Genomic DNA, 17,468 nt, shown 5'->3' on the forward strand with positions numbered 1-17,468 from the left:
AGGCAACATCCAAGGGGAAAAATAATCTGCTCTAAAAGAAAATTTATACCAAGAAGAAAATAATCAGATGAATCTTTTGGGTTCTGAACATTTATCAGTCTAAAAAAATTAATAAGGCAATCCAAGGTATGTCAAAATGAGGGGAAAAGAAGATAAAATGAGATGTAAACACAGAACAATGCAGAGGAAGAGGGTGCTGGATGAGTAAGTCAAAAGAACCATGGGATCTAGATCGAGAATAGAGGCCAGAACCCCGACCCCTGACCCCTGACCCCCGAACGCCAACCTCCAACACCAGACCCCTCACGCCCAACCCCAGAGCCGTCGGGCCGCCACTCTGGGCCCCTGAGTGTAACAGACGGTCAGGCCAGACGGGGTGAGGGGTTTCAGACTGGGTCACAGCGGGAAGCTGCAGGGCACGGTGACAGGTGGCTCCAGATACCCGAAGGCATGACATGGAAGGTGCCACAGGCTCTCGGCGCTCCCTGGGGTCCTTATGATACAAGGAAGAATACTTTCATGCAAGGAGAGGACACGTTCTCAGAATCAGACTTTGGGACGGGCTGCGTTCAGAGAACGGCGTTCTCCCGCTGCACAAAGTCAGGTGGGCCGGGCTCATCTACGGGACAGCCCGTGGAGCCAGCTCAGCCCCGTGGCCGCAGCACGACACGGGCAAGCTCTGGAGTGGGGCCGGGCCCCGGGAGGCCAGCACGGCAGCTCGGGAGGTGCCTCTGCAGGTCGGCAGCCCCCACGTAGTGGGCAGAGACCACCTGCAATGTCACGCGCCGCCCCAGCCCCCGTCTCTGCTCCATATGTCAAGGGCTGCACTTGCTTAGAGCAGACTTGCTCTGTGAAGCCCCGGCAAGTCTCCAACTCTGGGAGGTCAAGGGGGGTCTTCCTCCCAGGAGATCCAGGGAACCCTGGATCCACTCGCGTGACAGCCTATCCCCTGCCTACTCCCCCTTCCAGACCTGACACTGTTCAGGACGGGGGGCTGTCCCATTGACAGCGACATGTCCACGCCCCCCACCCACCCCCGGAGCACCAGGCTCAGTAAACACCTGCCTAGGTCAATGTGTTGATGTGTCCAACTGCACAAGAACATCGTTTTCCAAATTATGCACTGGCTGGACCGTCAGCCCTGAGATGAGATGCTAGCCCAGATTGACTCTCCCTCAGGAGCCTGGGAAGTGGGTTTGGAAGGGTCTGCATCTTGGCCTGGCCACTTCCTACCTTGGAATCTGGGTGTCACCTGGACCTCTGGAGCCTCGGTTTCTCAGGTGTAAAATGGGGATAATAATGCATATCTTATAGGTTGTCGAGAGAAGGTACAAGAATGTCCATCAGCATTTTGCTCAGTGCCTAGCACAGAATAAAAATCCAATAAATGGAGGCTCCTTCTAACAAATTTCTTTTTTTTTTTTTTAGAAAAACAGAGTGTGAGTGGTGTGGGGAGAGACAGGGGGAGAGGGAGAGAGAATCTCAAGCAGACTCCCCACTGAGCGTGGATCCCGACATGAGGCTCGATCTCATGACCCTGAGATCATGACCCTGAGATCATGACCTGAGCCGAAACCAAGAGTCAGACCCTTAACCGATGTGGCCGCTCAGGCGCCCCACTAACAAATTTCTTTACAAAGGTCATCAGTGAAAACGTGTATAGCTCTAAAACTTAACCACTAACCGCAAATGCCTTCTTGTGGTCTGAACTATATATTCAAACAGCATCCACCGCGAAGTGGAGGCTAGGGACAATTTCACCCTGTGGGGTAAGACCTGCTGAACCGAAAAAGTATCCACTCGATTCTATTTTTTTAAGGGGATGAAATTTTACTACATTTGTTTTAAAACATAAACTTTACTGTTTCTTGAAAACTAAGGAAATGCGGTTAAAAAAGGAAAAAAAGGTGTTATCTGTCAAATACGCCATAATAAATCCCACCCTGCCATCGGGACCCCAGGACCACTCCCCCCCCACCCCTCATCTTACCTGAAGAAGCCCAGGAGAGCAGCAAAGAGCAGGGACCTGCACAGCCAGAAGTTGGCACTCTTTCCGCAGAAACCTGTGGAGAGGAAGCCTCAGTTATTCAGGGCTGGGTTACCTAAATCACCTTGCTGAGGCCAAAACTGAGTCCTGGCCAAGGATGGGCCGGGCGGTCCTGGCACTTTCCACTTCACTTTCTGAGTCCCCCGTTCTGACACAGAGCAGGTTGGCCCAGGTGAAGCTGAAGGTCCCATCAGCTCACTGGTTGGGTTGGCCATGTGCAGGGAGCTCTCTTGTGATCCCGGATGCAAAGCACGAATGTCCCGCGCACTCTGGACAGGAAAGGAGGAAACACCGAGGCGGCTGGCCCGGTGGGGCTAGTGGGCCACACACAGAGAACACAAGAAGGAGAGGCAGGAGGGGTGCAGCAGTGAGCAAGATCAAGGGAGGGGACCAGCAAAGCACAGCAGCAGGGAAGTACCTTGTGTCCAAGGACCTGGGGTTTGGTGGAACAGAGGCCATCCCCAGACGGACTGGAAGCTGGAACACCAAGCCCCAGGGGTTGGTGGCAGTGCTAAAACCAGGGCAGGTCTGAGCAAACTGGGATGAATTGGACACCCTCCCAGGTCCCTGACTTTCAGACCAGAGCTGTCCCTACCTGTGGGACACTCACAGATAGGTATCCCTGGGAGGCTGGGAGGCCTAGTGGACCCCACCAGGTCATGATTGTCCCCAGAGCTGTGGTCCCCACCTTCCAGGGAACCAGGAAACCCCGGGACTCTGCCCAGGTGCTCGTGCCTTCTGGGCCACGGGCTTCGGCTGCCTAGTTGCCCTGCCCACCACCCACCGCCCACACCACGTCTCTGCTTTGGTCATGAAGAGCAGACACACTTTAGAACGAGGACAAAAGTTAACAGTGATGGCCCAGGGCATCCCCCCAAGCCAGTCCGGGATGGGGTTTCCTCAGGGAGCCCTGCTCCACGCCCAGCCCAAGCCAGGTCATGTCTGTCTGCCTCCTATCAACAGAAGAATTTCAATGACTAAACACAAGGAAAAGCAGTGGCTGTTAACTTTGGTTTTCTCCTCTGGCAAGACATGTGCGCTCCTGCCCAGGCTGGGCCCTGACTCCACAAGCGGCCGAAGAAGCCCCTTCCCACTCTGTGCCTCCTCCCAGGCTCTGGCAGGGCCCCCACCCAGCCAGGCCCTGTCCCAGGAGGCAGGAGGGAATGGAGGGAGGACTCCAGGGCCCTGTCCTGGTCTCCCTGGACCATCCCAGTGCCTCTCCAAGTCCACTTTCTCCTGCTGTCAGGGGAGAGGGCTGAGCAGAGCATGGAAGCCTTCCCAGAGGCCCCCAGGATGCCATCTTTCTCCTCTGGTCAAAGAAGGGGTGACTCTAGGGCCTGGGGTTCAACCCCAGGTGTGGGGGGCACCTGGGAGATCTGGACCTACCTAGCCCACTTCATGTACACTAGAGTGGGTTTGGACTGCTATTCTGGAAGGTTCACTGAGACCACACTGTGTGCCAGGCCCCTGCATAGGGCCACGGATGAGAGGGTGAATGAACAGTGCCAAGTCCTGGGCGTTCCTAGATGCACATGAAGGTCAGATCCTTGCCCTCCTGGTCACTGAGGAGAGGCAGCTGGGCACAGCGTGGCCCCAGGCAGGAGCTCTAAGCAGGTGGACCTGCTGCTCTCCGGGCTTCCGTGTGCGTCCCCTGTGAGGGCGCACTACTGTTCCCATGGGGCGGGGGGCTCCAGATGCCCAGCACTCCGCCAGGGTTGCCCCATCTACTGCCACAGGGGCTGGGCCCGGGGCCTGCCGGTCCCGCTGACAAGACCCTGAGTTGTTGAGCTCGTTTGTGTCCACGGAGCAACAGAGATGGCCAGGGAGGGAGAGGGGGCCAGGCAGGGAAGGGGGCCTGGCAGGGAGAGAGGGCCAAGGGCCAGACAGAAGCCTCCATCTCTCAGCCAGAGAGGCAGAGACCACCCTCTGGGGAGAGTGCAGCAGACCCCACTATCCTGGCCAGGCTGGAGGGGAGGGATCGAGCTGGAAGGGGCCTTCCTCCTGGCTCTCCATTCCCCTCCCCTCCACTCTCCCTCCTTCCCTCCCCTCTGCCCTTAGATGCCAGCCTCACAGGGTGAGCTTGGGCCAGTTCCAGGCGGTATTACTGACCTCAGGGAGCCAGCCTGCACCCACAGGAGACTCCTGTCCCCTCAGCCTACCTCCTCCTTCCCTTTCTCTCTCTCCCTGCTTCTTTCCCCACATCCTCATCCTCAGCAGATGCCCCACGTCCCCCACTCCAAGCACTGGCGATGTCTGAGATCTGAGCAGAATTCTGGGAGGGACTCTGAGCCCCCTCTGTCATAGGGAGACTTCACTGCAGGAGGAAGTCCCCTCCTCGACCACCTGCTCCACCCCTAGGGCTCAGACAAGTAAAGAAAAAGGGCCCAGGAGAGGGTACGGGGACAGGAAGCCTGGGCAGGGGGCCTGGGCAGGATGGCTGGGCAAGAGAACTGAGCATCGAGCTTTGCATGTCAAATCAAGACATTTCCCCCAAGGGTCTGCCCCACCCCCCTCCCCCAACTAACACCACTCTGGCCACATTCTGTGGTACTTCCCTGGGCACCACCATCGTCCCTGTTCAACACCACACCCACTACCACACCCAGAAGCAAATATAGCTTCCAGACCCTCCCTGCTCCCACTGCACCCAGCTGTCCCCACCAAGGCCAGTTCTGGACCTCCGGCTCTATGCAGCTGGGAGGCCCCGACCAGATGGTCAGAGGCCCAAGGAAGTAACCATCGCCCCATCTTGGAACCCAACCTGGAGTTCCTCCTCACTCACCTCCCCACTCACCTCTGGGGTCCATGGCTCCTCCGAGGACCCTCGGGCATGTGCCCTGGAGGCAGAGGCTCAGATAGGAGGTGGAGGGCTCACCGGCAGAAGCTAAGCACAGCTCAGACCTTAGGCCCAGAGCCAGACCAACCCGAGGAAGAAAGTCCCGGCTCCTGCCTGGGCCCAACCCCTCCTGTCCCTTCTGGGTGGGAGGAACCTCAGCAGCTTTCCGGTTTGCCCAGATCTGGCAGGGAGAGGCACTAGGTCAGTCCCATGACAAAAACCAGACTTTTCAGCCAGATGCCCGAGGCCAGCTGCCCAGATGGAACAGGGCCAGTAACATCCCCTACCTCAGATCACGGAAGGACCCATCTGGTGGTTTCCCCTGCTCTCAGGGCCCAGCCTGCCTGCATTACAGCCTCCAAGCCCTGGGACATTTGGCCCCTGCTCACCTCTCCAGCTTAGGCTGGTCCCCGCCCCACTCCCACTCCCCTCCCCGACCTCTCCACCTTTCCTCACTTGTGTCTCCAGCACTGGGAGCTGCTTTCCTCACCTGGCACATCGTCTACCCAACCTCCAAACAGCACAGTGGTCTCGGATGCTTTCTGGGTCTCCTCATTTTCTCTGGAGGGGAGGTCCCAGAGATTTCTGACACACTGGAATAAAGATGAGCTTCAGTGAAGGCATAGGAGAGGGTGTCCCTGGGGTGCAGGGACACCAGGGTATGGGGAGCCCACACAAGGATTATACATGGCACACCGCAGAGCCTGGGAGAGAGGACAGCCCTCTCTCTGTCCCTGTTCTCCCGCTAAGACCTTCTGTGCACGCTCCCACCTGGCCCAGAGGGAAGGATGATGGAACCAGTTGGGACAGGGCAGAGATGCCACATCACCACTCCCAAACAGCCCGGCCCCACCGCTAAGTGCCAGCTACTGGGAATGGAAGAGACGGTGCTTCCATGCATCATACCAAAGGCACACGATGGCCTGCCTCTGGCTGAGGGCAGGGGAGCAGAACTGCGCCCACGGAGGCCCCTTGTCAGGATGATATGGGAGCTGGAGAAGCTGAATGACAAATCAGCTGTCACACTTACCTCACTCTGTGTACAAAACTTAACTCAAAATGGAGCAGTGGCCTAAATAAGAGCTTAAAAGATGAAAAAAATAATCCAGTCAAGAAATGGGCAGAAGACATGAACAGATATTTTTCCAAAGAAGACATACAAATGGCCAACAGACACATAAAAAAATGCTCCACATCACTTGGCATCAGGGAAATACAAAGCAAAACCACAATGAGATACACCTCATACCGGTCAGAATGGCTAACATTAACAAGACAGGAAACACCAAATGTTGATGAGGATGCGGAGAAAGGGGAATCCTCCTACACTGTTGGTGGAAATGCAAGCTGGTGCAGCCACTCTGGAAAACAGTGTGGAGGTTCCTCAAAAAGTTAAAAATAGAGCTACCCTATGACCCAGCAATTGCTCTACTGGGTATTTACCCCAAAGATACAGAGGTAGTGAAAAGAAGGGGCACCTGCACCCCAATGTTCAGAGCAGCAATGTCCACAATCGCCAAACTGTGGAAGGAGCCAAGATGCCCTTCAACAGATGAATGGATAAAGAAGATGTGGCTCATATATACAATGGAATATTACTTAGCCATCAGAAAGGATGAATACCTACCATTTATATTGACAGGGATGGAACTGGAGGGTATTATGCTAAGTGAAAGGAGTCAATCAGAGAAAGACAATTATCTTATGGTTTCACTCACAGGTGAAATAAAAGAAATAACACAGAGGATCATAGGGGAAGGGAGGGAAAACCAAATGGGAAGAAATCAGAGAGGGGGCCAAACCATGAGAGACTCTTGACTCTGGGAAACAAACTGAGGGTTGCAGAAGGGGAGGTGGGTGGAGGGATGGGGCAACTGGGTGATGCGATGAGCACTGGGTATATACGCAACAGATGAATCATTGACTGCTACATCAGAATCTAATGATGTACTATATGCTTGCTAATTGAATTTTAATTTTTAAAAAGATAAAAAGTTATTTTAATATTTATAGAACATAAAACATATTTTTAAAATACTTGCAAATCACATGTGATAAGGGTCTAATATCCAGAATGTGTAAAGAACTCTTACATCTCAACAAAAGACATCCAATTGAAAAATGGAAAAGGTCTTCAACAGACACCTCTCGGAAGAAGACCACAAATAGCCAATATGCACTTGCAAAGCTGTTCAACACCGTTAGTCATCAAGCAAATGCAAGTCAGCGTCACCACGAGCTCACCCTTCACACCCAGTGGAAAGGGCTATAAGCAAAAGTCAGGGAAAATCAGAGATGTTGGTGAGGACTGGAGACATCGGAGCCTCATACTTTGCTGGTGGGAATGGAAAATGGTGCAGCTAGTGTGGAAAATCTTTTGGCGGTTCCCCCAAAATGGCAACACAGAATTACTGCCGGACCCAGCAATGCCACTCCTGGGCACAGACCCGAAGGGACTGAGAACAGATCCTGAAACAAGTCCACGTGCACACACATTCGCAGCAGCAGGTTCTCAACGGCCGACAGGTGGAAGCAGCCCAAAAGTCCATCAACAAACAAACAAAACGTGGTCTGTCCACACAACGGAATGATTCAGCCATGAAAAGGAATGACATCCTGATAAATGCTACAGGGAAGGAATCTCAAGAAACTGCTCAGGGAAAGAAATGAGACCAAAGGCCAATATTCTGTAATTCCGCTTCTATGAAATGTTCGGCGTAGGTAACTCTGTGGAGAAGAACGCAGGTTGGTGGGTGCTGGGGCGAGAGGGAGGAGGGAAGGGGAGTGAATGCTTAATGGGCTCGGGGTCTTTTGGGGGGTGAGGAGAATGTTCTGAAGCAAGAGAACGATGGCGCTGCACAGCAGTGTGAATGTGCTGGAGCCTCTGACTCGTGTGCTTTAAAACGTTCAGATTTATGTTATATGAGTTTTATCCTAACAATTTTTATTTATTTTTTTAAGGATTGTATTTATTTAAGAGAGAGAGAACAAGCAAGAGAGAGCACAGGTAGGGGGAGGGGGAGTGGGAGAGGGAGAAGCACGCACACTGCTCCCCTGGGGGTCTTCCCCTAGCACCACAAGCCCGTGGCAGGAGCCATGCCTCAGTTCCCCCTTAATGCACTGGGTACTGCCCCACAGGAGCCCTCCCCACACCGCTGAATGGTGCTTTGTGTACCCTCTAGAATACAGGGACCATGCGCAAAGATAAGACATCTTGGCATTGTGCCCCCAGCAGGACCTGGTGCATAAACGTACATGTACTCAGGGACTGTTGGTGTGGCCTGTTACGTGGCAGGCCCTGTTCCACCAACTGGGGAGACTCGGAGGCGCCTCCTCTCCAGCAGGCTCTGCCAGACCCGAAGTGCCGTCCCTCTCTACTCTTCTCTTTTGTGCTCTTTGTTGCATTTCACTACCAATGTTGTGCTCAATTAATACAAGTGTTTTAGAAGCAATACTTTTTCTATTTTCTCAACAGTTTAAATAGAATTAAAATGATCTATTCTCTAAACTTTTGGGTAGGATTCTGTACAACTCTGGACCTCGTTTTATCTCATCCCTATGATTTATTTTGTGGCAGGGTTAACTCTTTGGAAATTTTCTCCATTTCCTTTATGAAAAGCAGTCTGCTTTAACCTTCTCTCTCTCCCAAAATCACCTTTGCTAAATTATATTTCCTAGGAAATGATCTATTTTGTTCAGATTTTCAAATCTATTTGCGTAAAATTAGGCATAGTAGCATTCTTTTCTTCTTCCTTCTTTCCTTCTACCTTTGTTAATAGTTTATAGATTTAATGGTGTGTAATTCATATCTTCTCTTATCCATACCAAGTCCTTTTCTCTGCTTCCCTTATTTTGCTCTTCTTTTCCTTATTGAATGGGGATGTCTAATTTACTTGTTTTTATTTCTTGTTTTCTAACCTAAAAAATTAAATCAGTTTATTTCTGGGGTGCCTGGGTGGCTCAGTCGGATAAGCATCTGCCTTAGGCTCAGGTCATGATCCCAGGGTCCTGGAATCGAGTCCCACGTTGGGCTCCCGGCTCTGTAGGGAGTGTGGTTCTTCCTCTCCCTCTGCCCCTCCCCCCTGCTCGTACTCTCTCTCTCAAATAAATATAGTATCTTAAAAAATCAGCTCATTTCTCTGAGCACTGTGTCAGCTGCAACCCACCGACTCTGAAGCCCCCGTCTGCTTGCTTTCTTCCCAGTTGTTGAGAGATTTTTAAAAATCACTGGAGGGTAGCAGTTTTTATTGTATTATTATTATTATTTGCTATAATTTGAGAAGGTTAATGTTGCCTGCAGCATTCTTGTTTTATTTAGTGTATTAAGATTTATTTTATAATGAGTTAATGTTCGTGGACATTTGTCATTGTGACCACCCCGTGAGTATTCGAAAATTTATACTGTCTACTCTCAGTATACACGTCACACCTGCATGGGCGAGCCTGTCACTTCGGGTTTCGGAATTATTCTGTGTCGGGCTCATCCGAATGGACAGACAGAAATAGCTTGAAGCTCATTTAGCCCATCTCCCTTGCATTTTACGTTAATGATGTGCTGTTTGGTGGACAGATAGTCCCATCTACCCAGCTCCGTTGAGAATGCCGCTTGTTGTCATAAGAAGCCTGCTGTTTCTCAACCACGGCTCCCGTCCCTGAAGTCAGTGGCGACAGGGACCATGAGCGCAGCCTAGAGATTCTTTGCATTCATTGGGTTTCCTTGTGAACCTTTTGGTTGTGAGTCCATCTGCCTCACATCGCTGTAAGTGTGTTTCTTATTCACATTACTGAGTTCAGGCTTGCTTTGTGGTCCAGGTGGAAACTCCTTCCCTTTGATAAGGGAATAGAATGGATTATCAGTTATGGCCACAATATTTACTCTTAGTCCTGTGAAGTTCTTCCTGTTTGTTTTGTTTTTTACAGCTTTGAAGGACCTTTACCTTTGGTTGGTGTTCTTTGGTGTGTTTTTCAATACTTTGGAATTTCTCTTTGCACTTTCTTAATGCTTTATTCCATTTTACTTCCCTACATGTTTTGTCTATGCCTCTCAGAGTGTGTAAAATTTTAGGAGTGTTTATTCTTTCATATCCTGCTTCTAATATTATTTCTGTGATGACTTATATTTCTTCCACTCTTTCATGGGCTTGTCTGATTTTTTTTAAATGATTTTATTTTTAAGTAACCTCTACGCCCAATGTGGGGCTTGAACTCACAAACCTGAGATCAGGAATCACATGCTCCACAGACTGAACGAGGCAGGCTCCCCTTGCCTGATATTTTTCAATCCTTCTGTTGACTCACTACCTCCTCAATAAGGTCGTTTTTCTACTTTGGGCTTTCTTTATAGAGGTGATTGCTTTTTTAATATTTTTAGTTCTTAAATATTTGAGAAAATTCACTGGCAAAAAGCGTTTTGGCGTGGGTTCTTCAAGTGCACCTGCTATCAGCTCTTTGCTTCTTTGTATCGTGTCATATTACACAGCTCTCATGCGAATTCCCACTTTGAAACTCATTGAAGATAAGGTTCTTCCCGGCCCAGGTATCTGCCCCAGTGTCACTGACGCAGGATGAAACATAATTATCTTTCAGAGCAACAGGATTTTCCTTATGGCCCAAGGCTGGATGTGCAACCTTCAGCTTTTATATCCCTGAGTCAGAGAGAAAGGAAGCTGTAGGAATGTTCTCAAAGCAACGTCTCTGTCACCACAGCCCCCACCACAGAGGAGTTCCAGCCAGGGCGGTGGAGTCTTTGTCCCCTCACCACACTCTGCTTCCCAGAACCAAACTCCCACGCAGGCTCCAGCTGCCACACTTCCCCTCACCTTCTCGGGGCTGTCACAGGCTTTGTATTTGCATTGTGGAGAAGGAGACTTATCAGTCCTCCCAGAGATCTACAACCAAGGACAGCCCCTCCTCACTTCATTCTCCTCCCATCCAATCCCTGCTGGCTTCCGCACCGTCAACCGTTGTATGGGTTGGGACATCAATGCCTCCTCCTTACACCTAAGGTGGGCTTGTTTTCTATTTTTCTAGTTGGCTTTGGTGCTTTCTGAAAGAATACCAGCTTTATGCTGACATCATCAAGTTGGGTGTGCCATAATCTCTTAATCCCCTTTCTGCTTAGATCAACAGTTGTCATCTACAGCTTGCAGTTAAGAGCCGTGATTGATAGAGAAATTTGCGCCAGGAGTGGTGGCAGGCAGCCTCTCCTCAGGAGGCATCAGCCTCTTCAAAGCATCCTGGCCCTTCCTCTGGGCACTGACTAGGCTGCATTTCTGTGCCCAATGAAGGTAGGTGCAGCCATGTGACTTGTTTTGGCCAGTGAAATGTGAGAATGTGTGGCGCTTGCAGACAAAAGCTTTCAGATCCAATGTTTTTAGTCTGCCTGTTTTCCTAACTGATAAACTTTACCACTGAGAGCAGTTTCAGGTTCTCAGCAAAACTGCGAGGAGCCAGCGTCCTCATCCTCACAGCCATCTCACTTTCCTGTCTCTAGACCTACAAGCAGAGTCAGACCCCAGCAGGCCCCAAGTACCCAATTACAAGGTCAAAGTAGGAAGGTTCAACTAAGTAAACAAACATTTGCTGCTCTACATCCAAAATTATCAAGGAAATATGTGGGAACTGATCCGGGAAGTACCTGGCCAGAAGGCGGGATGCAATGTCAGACTGGCTTGCATCTGGAATCAAGATTCAGTGGGCCAGCTAAGGAACTAGGAAGGATTCAGTGATTTCCTCTGTTGCCCAAACAAAACCCCGAGTCACTGAGGTCCACACTAACGTAAGTGAAGCTTCCGGAAATCCCCTGGAATAACAGAAAGGTAAGAAACCCCAATGGAGAGGTAGGCTTGTTGGAGGAGCCTTACCATGTTACCTGCTCATCCACCAACAGATGGCCAGGGGCGGATCCAGAAGACACACCTTTGCCACATGCAGAGCTCAGACACCCTGGAAAAGCAGCACTGAACTTGGAACGCTGGTATGAGACCGTAACTGAGCTCCCAGGGCCAACGCAGGTGTCACACCCAAGAGCAGAGAACACGCAGCAAAGTGTTATTTCCACAGGCCATGTATGCAAGCTTCCTGTGACTTTCTGCCAGACTAGTGCTGTGAACTGGATGAGACGACCCACCGGGGTCTGGAGACCCCTCTCTCTGACCCCCAACCCCAGGTCTGGTGAACAGAAGCCTCACTTGAGCTACCTGATGGGTCACAGCCCCTCACTGAATTTCTTAACATGCATTAGTTCAAGTCCTGGGGCCCCAAACACGAAGGAAGCCTGGCTGGGATCCTTCTTCCGAGCCCCACCCAAAGAGCCAGGGCCAAAAGGAGACTACTGCTGACCTTAAAACCGCTGGTACTTGCAAGAAAATGGGTTTATTCGGGAATAGCAGAGAATTGCAATTCGGGACATACAAGCTAAGTAAAACCACAGACAACTCCAACAAAGAAAGAAGTGTTATTTTATGAGGAGAAAGTTAGAAGGGGCTGTCCTGAACCGAAGTCCACTGGACAAGAGCCGGAGTTCCGGGCGAGGGCAGTTTCTCACTGGCTGAGTTGCTGGGGTCGTGGATTTCTCACAGGAGATGAAGCGTCCATCCTTCTCTTGGGTCTGTAGTGCGGATTCTCTCCTGTGGAGGATACTTCTGCTGGGGTGTGTGACGGTTCTTTCTGGAACGGACTCCAGGTGACACAGTGCACGAGAGCTCCTCTTTCTGGCCTCCTGACTCCGTTTTAGTGAGCTTTCCCTGTATTACTTTTCATACTACCATGATCTTTGGGACTGTTGGAACCCCAGTTCCTGTGCAGGAGGGGTTCTGGTTAGGGCAATCTTCATCCGCTTCCCTCTGCCCGAGTGGGAGGTACCTTTGAAACTGGGGCCTACCACCATTTGGTTCTGGAAATGTTTGTGACATTCGGCCCTTGGAGGTTTTCTCCCACAATGCTGTACTCAGTTCTTCCACACCTGAGGCACACAGCATCCAAGTGTCTATCAGGCCTCCTAGACCCACTCTGTGCTTTTCTGACCTTTTCTTCTCTATTATCCATGTGCTATCGTCCACTAATGCCCCTGGATGAGCTGCTTGTGTTGCCCCCCTGCCCCAAAACACATCATGTGCCGCCCTGCCCCGCACACCAGCAGCCCCGAAGCTCTGGGCCAGGGAGGGGGTGACTGGCCAGGCCTGGGGAGGCCGAGAAGGTGATTCAGGGCATTTTCAGTGCTGACACTTGGGAGTTAGGTTCCATCTCCCACAATGACACAGAGGTAACTCAGAAGTACGTTTTTAAACTTCTGAACATGAAACTTCTACAATCACGTCTCAACTGTAACAACTAAATCATGCCGCGGCCAAACAACACCCCTGGTAGGACGCTGATTCCTTGAAACGGAAACCTTGCTTCGTGGACCAGGCGGTCAGTTCTCGTTGCTGCTCCAGATGCGGGTGGAGAGTCTGCACCTTGTTTCCAGACACACCGCTCTGTGTCCTTAGACAAGCTCATCAACTCTCATCTAGACCTTCCGTATCCACCGGAGTTCTGCCGGGTGTTTCTAGGCCTAAGAGAGGCACCAGAAATCCTCTGCTTTTGTCTGTGAGCGGATTTCCCCTGGGAGACTTGCAGCTCCATCACTGGGGGCGTCAGAATCGCTCTGCCTGCAGGGGGCGCGGAGCCCCTCCATCCCGCAGTGATCTACTCTCCCCTCTGCAGTGCTGTTTATCCTCAGGTCCTCTGTCCGGTACAGCCACGCCAGCCTTTCTGTTACGGTGTGTTTCTTAACTGGAACTCAGTCAAAACAGTTATTGACGGCTTTACTGAATTATTACTCAGGAGCCATGAAATCCCCCCCGGGGTCCTGTGCGTCTGCAGCGGGTCTGCCTGCCCGCAGGTGTGCGTGGAATTTCACCGCCTCACTGGGCATCTTCCATCGCCTCGCCGAGTCCTAGCTTCTAGCCTTCCTTGTCTCCTGCCTTCTCCTGGACTGACGTCCTCCAGCCCACCCCGTCTCCCCCTTCCTCCCAGCATGGTGCACACTGTGCTGAACTTCCAGCCCGCATCTCTTTTTTTCCACTAAAGATTTATTTTAGAGAAACAGCAGGAGCGGGAAGAGCAGAGGGAAAGCAATATAGAATTTCAAGCAGACTCCACGCTAAGGGTGGAGCCTGATGTGAGGCTCCATCAGAGGACCCTGAGATCAGGATCTGAGCCAAAACCAAGAGTCAGGTGCGCTTGAATCACTGAGCCCCTGAGGCAGCCCCCAGCAGGCATCTTAACTCTTTTCAGGCGGGTGTTTACCTTAAGCTCTAATTTTTGCTTCTCTTACAAATCAACTCAGGATAACTCCCTCCCAGTCACACCCAAGGTTGGCTCCACCCTCTGCCAGTCACCTGAGGCCAATGCCACCTTGGACTGGGCTACAGCAGTTTTGAGTTTCCTTCCTTCCAGGTGAGTTTTGGACTGACCTGGATAGTCCCAAAGGCCATTCTTTCCCAGCTCCTGTCAACCCAAGAGGAGAAGAAGGAGCCAGTGAAGTGCCCCCACTGGAACCCTCACACCCTCCACGCATCCCTCACCCTGCGAACTTCTGGGGAGCTCTGCGGCCTCCCAAGAGAAGGCTGGAACCTGGACCTGGTCACCTCTTTCCAGGCTCTGAAGATCTAGTTCTCCATTCTCAACAGCGCTCCCTTTCTTTCTTACATGGGAGCGGAGCCCTCACAACCAGTTTGCAGGGTGAGCCCACGGAACCCCCCACCACTTCCGAGGAGCCTAGACCGCACAGACCGAGCTCCTGGCCGCAGTCACACGAGGTGCCAGCGCAGCCCCAGGTCAGGGACGAGGTCTGGGCGCCCGGGCTGCAGGCCCTCACGCCAGGCCGGCCCGCTCCAGGTCCTGGGGCAGGATCCGGCCCTTCTTGCGGGCCTTCTCTAGGCGCCGCTCGGCCCGGGCCACCTTCTTCTTGCGCAGGTTCTGCCGCCGCTTGTCCTGCCGCCGCTGCATCTTCTCAACCACTTGGGCCGTGCGCTTCTCCCACCTGCGCTTCCGCTGCTCGTGCCGCTTCTCCTTGCGCTTCAGGGCCTCCTGCAGCAGGTGCTCGTCGTCACGGATGCGCACGCCCTCGGCCTTGTACAGCAGGTTGGTCCACTGCATCTTGCTCTCCAGCTCCCGCGCCTTCCCCGCATCCTGGTCCCGCAGCTCTTCCAGCCGAGCCTGCCGTGCCTGCAAGCGCTCCAGCAGCTGCCGGTAGTTCCTGCCCGTCAGCGGCGCCAGGTTCCCCTTCAGCTTCTGCCTCTTCTCCTTCCGGCGCTGGGCCTTGCTGGCTCCATCAGCTCCCCTAACTCCAAAGTGGAGGAGAGCAACAGGAGCTGTGACCCAGAGTTCCCTGATGGCCAGGAAAAGAAGGTGACTGCCCCGTCCCTTCCCCCTGATAGCCCTTCCCAGTGCCAGTGATCCCCACTCCACATGCACGTCAGGGGCCGGGGAATCCCAACTCCTAAACAGAGCTTCTAGAAGTCCCTGAGCTGCACCAGGCAGTCGGTAAGGGCTGGTGCGGGCTCAGGGGGAGTGTGGGGACGAGGGCGCTCCAGGACCGGGCTCGGGGAGGGCCGGGAGGGTCTCCTGCCCCGACGCCATCCAGGAACGGACGACCCGGGGTGCCACGACGGCTGTGCACCTTACGTGGCCATGATCTCAACCCAAGGGGTCTGGGCTCCTCCCTTCACAGACACCCCACACACAGACACACACACCAAACACACACACACACCCCTGGTCCTTCACACACACACGCACACCGCACACCCCCCCACACACACACATACCACACACCCAGTCCTTCAAACACACACACACAGACACACACAACCGGTCCAGCCCCAGCCTTGGCCAGGTACAAAATCACCCTTCACATACATGTAAGATGATCCCAACCAATTGTTGATATTCTGTTGCACTTCAGGACACGGACAGGAATATTTTTGCAGTTTCTGTGTTGTGAATTGTCCCTCCTTTATCCAAAGATCAGCCCCACCGTGAACCTGAGTGGGCCCTGCCGCTGGGGCAGAGCCAGAGGCTGTGGGCGGTCCGTGCGGACAGCCCGAGGAAGCTGGTGGAGCCGGGCCAGGCCCTCTCCTGTGGCCCCTCTCCCGGAGCACCTCCCAGAGGAACGCCCCCCCAGCCCTTCCCACACCTGCTGCTCACAAAGGTGAGCAGGGCCCCCCGTCCCGCCCGGCGGCTCCCCCTCACCTGCGGGCTGTGTGTCTCGGGCCTGGCACGTCCCCTCTCCGACCCTCAGGTGTCTCCTGGGGACCCTGCGTGCCACGAGGCCCGACCCCACACACGGGGTTGCCGTCGGGCCTGTTGGGACCGCTCCCCGACCCTGTGGCCGGCCCACGGGGAGGGTGGCCTGGGGCTGAAGCGGTTCCTCTCCACCGTGAAGGAGCTCTCTGCCCCACGCCTCGGTGTCCTGTGTCCGGAGCAAAGCCGCATTGCCGGCTGTGACGAGGTCTCAGATTCCACGTGGGGCTCCCATCCTGGGTGGAGCCAGAGCAGGGATCCCTGGGGGCTGGCAGAGGGGTCCCAGAGCCACTCAGACATCTGAAAGGTGCTGGTTGGGCTTCATCGACTCCACAAATGGACAGGAAGCCCCTTCTAGACATTTTACATAATTCAGGGACCAGGGCAGACAAATCTCCCTGCCCCGCGGGCCTCTGTTCTAGGTGGGGGTCCGCTGGTAAGCCTAGACGACAGAGCAGAGATGGGCACACGACGTTCCGTGGGACGCCCTGCCGGCCTCCTCTAGATCCGGATCCCTCTGCTCTCATTGTCCGAAGGATGACGGGCCCTAGGACCAAGAAGAGCCCCTGTCTCCGAGGTGGTGAGGGAACGTGGGGGACCGGTCAGGTGCGGAGCCACGGGTCTGGTGCACATCGGCCGCAGGGCTGGGTCATGGTACAGGAGCTGTGGGCAGGTCGTCCGTGCACACCTGGCCATGACACACCTGGCTGGCCCTCTCGGTGGGGCGGCCTGTGTGCCTGGTGCACCTGTCCCCCACCTACCCCTGGAGGAGCGGCCATGTTCAAGCATTTCCATGTCCAGCCCTCAGGGACAGTGGGGAACCTGGGTCAAGAGAGGCAGGGGCTGGCCCAGGACAAATGAGGGGTGCAGAGTCCAAGGAGCAGGGCTGCTCTCCAGTCCTAGGCCAGCCCCAACCCTCCCATGAGGTTCGCTTTGGGGGTGAGAGCCCCTCAGATCCTCGGGAATAGCTACCCACCCCGTCCCCTGTGGGGACATGACCTTGGGCATCCCCGGGCACGTAGAGACATGCGCACCTGGACACACACACACACACACACACCACTCTGACTGCCCAGCTGGGGGTCAGAAGGGGAGGACACCCTGGGAGCGAGGTGGGGGACAAGGGGGAAAGAAGAAAGAGGTTGCAGACAGCTGGGCCATGGGGCAGGGCAGCAGGACTCCTGGCAAGGACCCAGATCCATAGCATGGGGAGGGGAGACAGGCCAGGCTGATGGTCAGGGGTCCCCAAGGGGCCCAGGGGGGTTGCCAGGGCACTGGGAGAGGACAGGGTCTGGG

At 53.6% G+C, this 17,468-nt stretch overlaps 1 protein-coding gene across 1 annotated transcript; it reads right to left on the reverse strand.

Annotated features, from left to right (window-relative positions):
- Positions 1 to 8,945: 8,945 nt before the first annotated feature.
- Positions 8,946 to 15,562, reverse strand: LOC116629109 (surfeit locus protein 6-like). The gene is made up of 2 exons (XM_032399408.1): positions 15,555 to 15,562; positions 8,946 to 15,210 (listed from the first exon to the last, which is right to left on the reverse strand). The coding sequence occupies exons 1-2, from the start codon at positions 15,560 to 15,562 to the stop codon at positions 14,742 to 14,744; spliced, it is 477 nt and encodes a 158-aa protein (XP_032255299.1). The 3' UTR covers positions 8,946 to 14,741.
- Positions 15,563 to 17,468: the final 1,906 nt, after the last annotated feature.

This window comes from Phoca vitulina, unplaced genomic scaffold (assembly GCF_004348235.1).
Source record: "Phoca vitulina isolate PV1807 unplaced genomic scaffold, GSC_HSeal_1.0 scaffold283, whole genome shotgun sequence".
NCBI classification, from domain to species: Eukaryota; Metazoa; Chordata; class Mammalia; order Carnivora; family Phocidae; genus Phoca; species Phoca vitulina.